The sequence below is a fragment of the Centruroides vittatus genome, unplaced genomic scaffold (genome assembly GCF_030686945.1).
Source record: "Centruroides vittatus isolate TY-2023 unplaced genomic scaffold, ASM3068694v2 contig_941, whole genome shotgun sequence".
Lineage (NCBI taxonomy): Eukaryota > Metazoa > Arthropoda > Arachnida > Scorpiones > Buthidae > Centruroides > Centruroides vittatus.
In genome coordinates this window covers 2,036,831-2,048,377 of record NW_027122625.1, presented here as the reverse complement: position 1 = coordinate 2,048,377, position 11,547 = coordinate 2,036,831, and the positions used below count along the sequence as shown (strand labels likewise).

Sequence of the window (11,547 nt, the reverse complement as noted above, 5' to 3'; positions counted from 1 at the left end):
TAAAGTGGAAAGGAGTGTTAGACAGAAGTGACAACGCGACTGATGTTAGAGAAAAAAGAATATCCTCCTTCCTCCTTTTTTTTATTATTTTTTTTTATATTTTTTCTTCTCTCTCTCTCTCTCTCTCTCTCTCTATCTCTTCTTCTTGGTCTTCTTCTTCTTGTTGTTCCTTTAAACCTCCCGTTCCTCCCACACGTCTTCTTTTTCCACCCTCTACTTCTTTTTTTAAGTTGTATTGTTCGACGTCGTCCTCCGTTGGGAGCTTTTAGCTACAGGGATTGTCATGTTCAATGAAGGTACAAGCAAAATTTACAAGACGATGGAAATTCTTTCTGACGACATTTGTATCATGTCTAGCGGTATGTTACAAATTGAATTGTCCACGTCTAGCCGTATTCAAATAGCTTTTAAACAGGACATAATTGTCAAAGCGAAAAATGGTTTGGTTTTGACTCCGGGCGATGCGTGTTATGTGTGTGTGTGTGTGTGGTGTTGTCTGTGTTATGTGTGCGGGGTGTAGAGAGGAACGGGCCAAAAATTGGAAGTGTGATTGTGAATTCCGATGGCCCGAGGTGCCAAGCTGGTGCATGATAGCCTATACTGTCTCCGTATAAACGCGTTACATCACGTGATGGAGATCTTCCCCCATTTTTTTATTTTTATTTTTATTTTTTACATTATTATTTTTTTTCGTTTTATATTTCTATTGACATGCAAACTAAGAAACGATTTTTTCCCGAAAAGATTTAAGTTTTTTTTTTTTTTTTTTTTTTATACTTTAGAGCTTAAGCTGTATAGAGACTTAGATATTTTCTAGCCTACAGAATTGACACCGGATGGAAAATCAACTCACTTTAATTCGATTATCTAGGCGTATCTTGCCTATAGGTTTAACCATTTTAATAAATATGAACGCATTCGGATACCAATTTTAGTTTTGTTGTTGGATTGTCTTCGGGCTATTGTGAGTAAGATTGGGAATTAGATAGATAATTAGGCTATGGAATAGCCTAATAGGTTTTATTTTTTCATTTTTTCCCCCTCCTACTCTTCCTTTCAAAGCCTAGAGGCGAATGATTTAATGCCTACTATAGTAATTTATAAGGAGAAATTTTTATTTTTATTTCATCTCTTCACCCAAACTATCAATTTGTATGCCTTTCTACGTAAGTTATCGAGTAAAATAAACCTTTTTTTTTTTAACCTTTAACCTTTTTTAAAGTGATCAAATTATATAATTCCCATACAAACAAAGGTTTATCAGCTGCAACCTTCTGGAAGAGGATGTCACAAGAGTAAATACAAATAACACCCCTCAAAAATGTAATTTTTAATTAATATTTTCTATTAAAATGTATTAATTTTTTAAAAAATATTTTCTATATTGTCCGCGTTAACAGTTTCATTTATTATTTAAGAGAATATCATTTTTTTTTCCTTTAACTTATGGTGGATAAATTAAAAGAGACGATGCCCCAGAGGAGTAAATTAGTTAGGTAACGAGTCAAAGAGTCGCATTTTATAACTCATAATAACAATTTTGATTACTGCAGTGATGATATAAGCTCTTCCCATTATTCGAAAAAAGCAGAAAATGTAACACAATTACTACTCGTGATGATATCTCCTTCCGATTTTCCTTTTTTACAATTTACAACGATACAAAATGTGTTTTGTAATAACTTTTTTCTTGTAATATTCTTCAACCGGTCTGCTCCTTTCCTAGAATTATTTATCTGTAAGATTCCCGCTTTAATATAAAAGAAAATCCCACAAAATTCGTTACGTCAGCTTCTCCACCCCCCCGGTTTCAGGCCCATTAAAGTTTCTTAATTTAAAATAAACATTGAAGGCCCTTATACGTTGGTTTTCTAGGTATATTCTTCTATATATATTGTAGCCTAGACAGCATTTTATATTTCTAAAAAAAGGCCGCTTATTTGATTTATGAGATTATAGGCTTTAACCTAATTTACAGCTTGACAATTGTGAAATAATTCTGACAATCTTCAGGCCTGGTTAACTTTTTAAGGTTTTGTCCCTTACTATCGACCGTTTAAAGCGATTTTTATTAATTATGATCGATTTAAAAATAAATCCAATGCATTTTCTATGCCTCTTAGACTAGGGGAGAGCACGCGCTTGTGTTTAGAGCCCGATTAGAGTAATTGTTAAGCTACTACGTGTTTTTTTGTGTGTTGCTGCACTGTGGCATCGATAATTAAGAAATTAGGCTCACAATTAATTAAAAATTTAAAACGGGGGCGATAATGAGGAACTTTCATCATGAGTACCAAGAAAAAAATCAACTTGTAAAGTAACAAAAAGTGATGCAACTGTATCAGGTAGTTGTACATGATACCTCGATGACCTATATACAGTTACACGAGAGAAGATCGTCTATTGGTTGCGGTCGGGCTGATTGGCGTGGTTGTATCGATCGAACAGCCAATGAGAGGGGCTAAGACGTTACGTAGTCGTCAAATGAGCTACGCTTTCTGCCGATGTTTGCCTGGATAGCCAACTGACACCGTATCTTTTTCCCATAACTCCACCCCGCCGTCTCGCCACCGGTTCTAATGTAAGGAAGACAACACATAGAAAGATCTTATGGCTCTGAGCATCGGCGCTGCTCCTTACACACCAATGTTCGTCTTACCAACGCTAAACTTCACCATAAATCAAGTTGCAGCCGTTTGCGAGACCCTCGAAGAGAGCGGTGACATCGAGAGACTAGGAAGATTCCTCTGGTCCCTTCCTGTAGCTCATCCTAATTGCTCCGAACTAAACAAGAACGAGTCGGTACTCAGGGCTCGTTCCCTGGTAGCCTTCCACACCGGAAATTTCCGTGAACTTTATCACATACTAGAGAACCACCGATTCACCAAAGCATCCCATGCCAAGTTACAGGCCATGTGGTTGGAGGCCCACTATCAGGAGGCCGAGAAGTTGAGAGGTAGGCCCCTAGGACCGGTAGACAAGTATCGAGTTAGGAAAAAGTATCCGTTACCCAGGACGATTTGGGACGGGGAACAGAAGACTCACTGTTTTAAGGAGAGGACAAGAAGTTTGTTACGCGAATGGTACCTTCAGGATCCCTATCCAAATCCTACTAAGAAAAGGGAATTAGCTCAAGCAACCGGTCTAACCCCGACTCAAGTTGGCAACTGGTTCAAAAATAGAAGACAGAGAGACAGAGCAGCAGCCGCTAAGAACAGGTAGTAAAATTTATTAATCATATTAATCAATAGGGAAATTTCTCTGTTGTAAACCCCCCTACAACAGAGAAATTTCCCTATTTAAAACTTGAGGAAAATGAATTTGCTTACAAATTTTTATTTTTTGTTTTTTTTGGGTGCCTTTTGTTCGATCCGATCTTGTCCTTGGATCGATCAAAACACGTTCTTTAATACAAAAATATGATTAATATTGTATCCTGTGTGAATATTTTCAAGGTTCTCCTTTATTTATTTATTTGTTTTTTTTCTATAATTTTAATTAGAATAGAAGCATCAAAAATCGCGTCATTACCGATGACAGCTCTCGGCCATTTTCCAAATGTAAGAGTGACAATTGAGAATTAGATAATGATTTAATAACTGCTAGGTATAAATGCGATATTACTCGCACTTTCCTGCTTAGTTACCAGGAAACTTTGATACAATATATTATTTTATAGCCTTAAAGTAGTGGCTGCCTCCCCCGAGTTGCAGAGATCAACACAAGAGACCAGACACCCCCCTTTTATAATTAATTACGCGATTTTCGAGCCTCGAATATACATTAATCGCGACTTACTTAACACCTTAAAAAAGAAACACATTTACGTGTTAAAATTCATCTTAAAATTCTGCTGGAGAACGGCATTAACAGCGCAGTTGTTGTTGTTGTAAACAATGGCACTTTAGTAATTTTGGTTGGCAGAAGTGTGTACCAGCCTTGACTGCTTGATTGCGCCAATTCTACAGCAATCAAGGTAGTCAAGGCCATTCATAACCTATTCAATAACAAGTTCAATAGATAAGTGAAGAGTTATCCTTTAAACATCAACAGATTAATGTATGCTTTCCTTACATGGTGACAGATTTTTTCTGCCCCGTTTTCCTATATTAAATTTTCTAGTATAATCTAAACTAGGATTTTTATCGGCTCTAGAAGCGTAGGAAATTAATTTTATTAATATTTTTAACGGGCAACACAGCTTAATTTAAACCTGGTGATTTTATTTATTTATTTATTTAATATTTCTGCTACTTTATATGTCAATAAACTCCTACACTTACAGCCTACCTTATGGAGGCTTAGAGACTTGTTAATTTATCTTGTTTAATTAACATTATAACCAGAAATACTTTGATTTAAATATTTTGAAAAAATTGATAAAGGGTCAAACAATTTTCTGCTTCCTTCAAAACACGTTTATTCCACGTTAGATCTGAGGATTTCTTCTATTGTAAGTAGGCCTAGGCCAATTTACACACCTGAAAACAAACTTAAACCTTAAAAATATAGTAAAATATACGTTAAATCGATGGTACAGGGCGGTACAAGACGGTATTTATTATATAGATGGAAGATAAATGGTCTTCTCGAAGACTTTCGGGCTTGTCAAAGTGGACGTTTGAATTCGTGTTTTAAGGTCCTCGGATTAGAATTTCTTATACATTTCTACTCTTATTTAGTCTAAAAATATATATTTTACAGCTCAATTTTATCATCAATAGATCCTACTTACCAGCTTAGACAGAAGCGAGGTATGTGTCACCAGTTTTCGAAAGAAAAAATAAATAAAAAAAGGATTTAACAAGAGTAAAATATCCGTTAAATTCCAGAGATTAGAATATAAAAAACGCCTGTAAAATATCCAGCAAATCTTCTATAGAGTACAGCAAAGTTTATCGTAAAATAGTTGCGTGTCCATTGATTTCTTGTAGGATTCGGATTAGTGGCGGCACAGTAGACTAAATGTTGAAGAAAACTTTAAAAGCAAGAGAAAGTCAGGATGTTTAATAAATATTCATGGGAAAGAATGCTGTCATTTCACAGACAATCTGTTTAAAATAGGAGTTACTGAAAGACTACAAATTGATTTGGTACCAGATGGGAGGATTCGACACCTCGCTATTTAAACCGCTAACCACGTGGGGTGGAAGTCCCCAGACAATGGATCAATAGGCGAGCAAGAGGAGCCTCATCCATCCTGCAATCACAAATCACCCAACGTGCAGATGGCCCAACTGCATTACCCACTTGTAGACACGGTAATCGTATTTTGCAATCCATTTATTCCGGAATTGCAAATCCCTGCTAGTGTCGTGCATTCACAAAGCCACAGATGTTGCTTGATGAAGTGTTCGATAATGAGGAGAAAAATACAAGAAAAAATAATTATCGTCATCATTTTTTTATTATTTTTTTACTATTAATTCATCGATTGGGACGGGTATTTTCTATTTTTTCTGTTCGCTGATTTTTGAGGGATTTTTGTTTGCTGCTGATTTTTAGAGGATTTTCGCTCCAAAGTTTTATTTTATCGAGCAAAAAATAATGCTCTTCGGCTCTTAAAAAAATTAGCAAACTCGGAATATGAGTGAAAAGGTCCTAAATTGAATAAATTCGAGAGGTTTAGAGTAACACGTGGACCTAAAAAGCGTGGACTTAATGGAGTTATAAATCCGGAGGCGTTCAATTTACACATCTAAAATTCGGCATCCGTGATGCTTTTATATAATACTGAATAAATAAATAAAAAGTTAAGGCTTTAAAATTTTAGTTTTAATATATTTTAAGTCTGTAAATTCCGAAAATTTTAATTAGAACACCGAAATTTCTCTTGTTCCGTCATCCTCTTCATTACAAGTGCCATTCTTCCACCGTATTTTTTTACGTCACCACTCATTTAAATTTTTTAAAAAAATTAAAGGCATAAACCTCAAAATATCCTAGAAAAAGAATAAAATTAAATCATATTTATAGAAATAATATACAAATAAAAAAATAAAGAAAACGTAGCGATCTTCTTGTATAGTTCCCATTATTTACGAGCTCAGTTCAGGGTGTTTTGTCTGGAAATTTGGATTTAAAATGGATGTAACGTGTGTAAGATAAATCAGAATTATTCGACTAATAATAGGATCGGTGTTTCGACCTTTCTGAAATATTTAAAATTGGGATTTTTTGGTGCGTTGCCCCTAAAATCCGAAAATATCAATCCATTCTTCTCCCCACCGACCAACTTGACCCAGTTAATTTGAAACGTCCTTTTTGAGATGGGCATTTATAAATGTGCGGAACTTTTTAATTTTTCTAACAGTTAAAAGGGTGGAAAACACCTTAAATAGGTCAATAACGGAATTTTATTTATAAGATCCTTCTGCTTAACAGAAGAAGTAATGGACAAGTAGGTTCTTGGAGGTTTAAAACTGAGGTTTCCGGTGGTTTGGGGGGTAGAAAATCTTACTATTTTCGCTCCGTTCAACGAGTTTAGCTCGTATTTTTTGTTCTAGTTTTCAAGTTTAGCTTTATAAGACCTTTTTTTTCTTCTTCCTACTCTCCAATTGATAAGCAATCCGTGAAGTCCCGCCGCTTTCTCTACCCCGAGGATACAATTGCTGACAAAGATGTATAGGGCCTTTTTGTAACCACGTAACCTAGGAAGATTATTGCCTCATTCGGAGGGGGCATTTCGATTGGCATCACGCTGTGTTAAATATCAAAACATGTGCGCGGAAGAACTCGAGAATTAACTCCCTTTTACTGGGATTTCCCGGGCCTTAAATCACTAGCAAAGACCGTCCCCTATAAAACGGCATCTTTACACCTAAAACCGTACCTTAACACTTTTCGGGTGAGTAATTCCCGCATTTAACGCGTTTTTTTCTTTTTAGCCATTAAATTAACACTAAATCGGGTAGGTTTAGAAAAAAATCCTATATAAGATAGAGCCTTAGGCGATTTTGGAGAGTGATAAGGCCATTATTCATCTTGAGAAGAGGAAACGTGCTGCTATCGGAATATTGACAGTGGTTGTAATTAATACGGTGTTTACGCTAAAGACTGATAGTTTGCCAGATTTCGTTACATGATTATTAGAAATGGGAGCGAACAGGAAACGATCATTCATCAACTCTAATTTGTCACCTGATCTAATTGTTAACGGGTTTCCAATGACGATTTAAGAACCTCGGGGGCCTCGATGACGTCTTTCAAACACTACCATTTATCTTATAAACCTGGATTTTAAGCATTAAATAAAATTATCCTTACAGTAAACTTCAATCTTGTTATCGTTATAATGGATCCTACCCCCTGTTTAGGCCGACATAAATTTAGAAACCCCGATTGACTTTGCCTTGTCTACCTCCCTCTTTAATTAATGTAACTTATAGTAAACTCTATTTTATCACTGTCTAATTTTATTAAACGGAACCCATTTTTAATGCTGTTACTATAGTAACAGGAGTTAAATGGATGGTGTATATAGAAAACTAGTCAAGTAAAGAGAGATTGTGGTCCGTTTTTTGCGTGTTTTCTGACGAAATATATGACTTAATTGTGATGTTTATACTAATACTTGACAATTAAATACAATTTTAATACCTTGTTATAACAATAAAAACACAATTAACACTTATGTAAATAGTATCAAGCGTTAAAGAGGACCTACAATTTTACTGTTTTAAGTATATTAATTAAGTTTTTTAAATATAATATTATAAAATTATAACTTATTAAACATAATTAGAGTAATATTTTAATTATATTGTTACTAAATATTACGTAATTTTGATCGAAAACATCGAAATTATTTACTAAATTCTATCATCACTCCGACCATCCTCCTCCCTCCATCAAGCTTATCATCACAGGAATAGGCCTAGATTCTTTTAAAATATAATTCTATAAATCGATTCAATTGCAATTAATTATATTAAAACGTAATTTATTGCTATAATTTCCATAATTTTTACCGTAATCTATCAATTAAGTATGAAGAGATGCTATAGTAATGGGCCTAAATGAACACAGGCCTATAGGCTACTTATGTAACTTATAGTTTATCGAGAATAACTTCAGTTTAGGATGATAATTTAATAATTTATATTAAAATTAGATCGTTACACTGATTAATTAACCATGCTTTAATTAAAAATTTAACTTATCTTGTTATCTCGATGATTAATAATTAAGCAAATAATAAAAAACTAAATTAAGTCAATGACGATCTTCCATTAATTATATATACTTTTTCATGTCTACTCTCATCTTAAGATAGTAATAATATGAGTAAAAAGTTATAGGTCCTGGTTTGCACGTAAGCTTAAGGCCTGGCGTTGAGTCGCTAGCTTAAGTCCCCACCTTTTTATATGTATCATTATTCGCTGGAGGGAAAGGGCCTCTTATATATTGCGTTATGAATCTATAGCTTAAGGCCTCACGTTTTTATATATATCAATATTTGTTAGAAGGAAAGGCCCTGTTATATATTGCATTACGAGTCTGTAGCTTTAGATCTCATGTTTTTATATGTATCATTATTTGTTGGAGGAAAAGGACCTGTTATATATTGCATTATGAGTCTATAGCTTAAGGCCTTACATTTTTATACATATCATTATTAGTGAAGAGCTAGGGCCTGTTATCGTTAAAGATTAAGGCCATACAGGCCTTCTGATCCTTCACTCGAAAAACATTTTTCATGTGGTTATACTCTAACATAGGCCGATAACTTAGTAGAATATTACGAAGCTGCACAGTACAGTATTTTTATTAAGTCAGCATACATTAGGCCTGTATATATTTTAATTAGAAAACACTAAGTAGTGATGAACATATTCTATAATCGAAAATTTAAATTAATTTACAAATTAAATTAAAATATTTAGGCAACTTTACGCCCGCGACACTGTTATCATAGGCTTAGGGCCTATAACCAGAGTTTGATACTAGTTGTATTTATTAAGGCAATTCTATTTAGATTTTCTAGGCCTACTAATAAGTGTTATTCGGTTTATAGTTTTATATGAAAATTAGAAGAAACGGGACATATTTGTATTTAATTTTGTGTAGGGCCTACAGCCTACTTTCTGCTGTAACCTACCAAAAAATATAAGTTTATATTAGTTTTTATAGTAAATAATTAGTTTCCTTTGTATATTAACACAGAATCCTTCTATATTTATGAGAAAAATGGCTTTAAAATTGACTATAGTCTGTGAGTATTCGATATTTTATAAAGATTTGTAAGCTTATTTTACGTTTATACTTTAGAAATTTAAGCTGTTTTTACACAAAATAACAAAACTCGTCATTTTTAGATACGACATAAAGCAGTTTTATAGGCTTATATAATAATATTAGGACTTAGAAAAACCGTTTTGCCACATACTGTGCAATGTATTATTCTGTTTCTGTCGGTAGAATAAACACTTTCCTAACGAATAGATTTTTCCTATTGTGACGACAGAAACGAATACAACACGCGGGTAAAAAGAAAAATCTATTTTGCACTTAAAATATCGAAGATAAATAGAAATATTCAATCAGAAATTACAGTGTTTGATCGTTTAAGGCTAACCCAGCAACGAAAACTTTAGAAGCTAACTTCAACACGAGAAAAAAACACACACACACACAGTTAATGACGGAGTAAAGAGAAAATAAATATTGATTTCTAGTTTATTCGTAAAAGGAATGTGAACTTTCAACAGGTGATGTCGAAATTTAACAGCTACCTTACGACTTTGGTTCGATAGAAGCATTGTCTGACAATACTTCATTTGTGACAAACCACTCGGGGCGCGATTGTGTCATCCTAAAGGTATTGACAACAGGGAGGGTTCCTACATCATTCAACACCACTTTCGTCATGATGGATGGCTGCTGCACGTGAGTCGGTGACATGTGTCAGATTTGCACGACTACCGTCCGGTAAATAGTGGACAAGCCCCCCTATTTACATTCGATCGTATTACTATGCGTTAACTCTCTTAAAAATTATTATCCGTAACCTAGGATATGAGCAAACAAACAGTATACACACATACACACATCTCATTTTTAAGAGGGAAAGAGAATTTAAAATATGTTATCGATCTTAATATAACTTCTCCTGCATAGAATTTTCCAGATTTAGAATCGGAGGTGGCAAACAATATTGGAGACTTACGCCATTATGTAATTATCAAAATATTTAGAAATTTGAAATATGATGTCTTACTTCAGCTGTCAGTTCCAGGATGTGGACTGAAAACTAGTTTTATAAATGGGAAGCGTGTCATTTTTTTGACACAGAGTAGACCCTTTGCACCTTGGACTAACTTTAGAATTGGCTAATCTATAAATAATAATAATATTTAGAGCATTTTGTTTTAAAATATTCGTGTGTGTAGTAAGATTACCCGCTTTAATTTACGGTTTGCCAACGATTTTGCGGTTAATCTCTAATGCAATTGTATGTTAATTAAGTTTATATACAGTATCTTAATTAATGGTGATTTTAATTGAGAAATATTCGATATTATTTGATTAAATATTTTAAAGATTTTACTGTAAGATGGGCGTTTTAAGATTGTATTTAAAACTTGTCAATTGCTAGTTTCCGATTGGCTGAAACTGATTTGATAAAACGTAATTGACACATAAAATCGCGTGTTACATTCAAAACTGATCAATTACACATTTCTGATTTGCTGAAACTGATTTGAAAACCGTAATTGACTGTGTTAAGACTGTAATCGTTATTTAATAATCGAAATCGATTAATTAACTCTCTAAGCCATTTTAGAATGGAGAAATGAAACATATTTTTAAAAAAAAATAATCTAAATATCGACTGAATTTATCAAGTTACAATGTTAATAACAAAAATTCTATGATATAAATCACAATTATTTTCAGCAGGAGATTTAACGAAGCGATAAAAAGTTGAAGTTTATCCTATATATGTGTGTGTTGTTTTTACAGATTGCTACAACAACAACTACAACAACAACAGAAATCCAGTACTGGAAATCAACCGTCAGTAAGCAACAACCAAAAATCAAACGTCGACGATAACGAAGCGACAAATGGAAGTTGCGGTTCTTTTACTTCTAGTAGTCAGGATCCAGGAAGTCCTGCAGCAGTGTCTACAACATCAGGATCGAGTAGATGCTCTTCACCACAAAATTCCCACAACGGACAATAATTCATTGGATGAATACTGTTATTTTTGTGAAGACTATTTATACAAAAAAAGGAAAAAAAATTACATATAAATATATAAAATGAGCTCATGTACAGAATTGTGTTCAGTGTTGCTAACAAAAAAATAAGAGTGCAAATGCATTTTGGTGCAAACAAAAAAAAAAAAAAAATATATATATATATATATATTATACATACATATATATATATTGTTGTACAGTATTGTTAGTGTCTTTGTTAATTTGCGTTTTTTATTGGTTATACATGTTATGAAAAAGTATAAAAATCCGAATTTTATGTAATTTCCAAAATTGCAACTATATAAAAAGTAACGCAGCAAAAATATATAAAAAAAAATCT

General features: G+C 33.6%; 1 protein-coding gene across 1 annotated transcript; it reads left to right on the top strand.

Annotated features, from left to right (window-relative positions):
• The first annotated feature begins 2,542 nt into the window (after positions 1-2,542).
• LOC136984929 (homeobox protein SIX6-like) lies at positions 2,543-11,310 on the top strand. Its single transcript, XM_067282070.1, has 2 exons — positions 2,543-3,218; positions 10,966-11,310. The coding sequence occupies exons 1-2, from the start codon at positions 2,611-2,613 to the stop codon at positions 11,186-11,188; spliced, it is 831 nt and encodes a 276-aa protein (XP_067138171.1). The 5' UTR covers positions 2,543-2,610; the 3' UTR covers positions 11,189-11,310.
• The last annotated feature ends 237 nt before the right edge of the window (positions 11,311-11,547 follow it).

Coding starts and splice junctions, on each gene's coding strand:
- LOC136984929 (XM_067282070.1), top strand. CDS start 2,611: ATGGCTCTGAGCATCGGCGCTGCTCCTTACACACCAATGTTCGTCTTA. Junction 3,219..10,965: donor GCAGCAGCCGCTAAGAACAG/GTAGTAAAATTT, acceptor TTGTTTTTACAG/ATTGCTACAACAACAACTAC.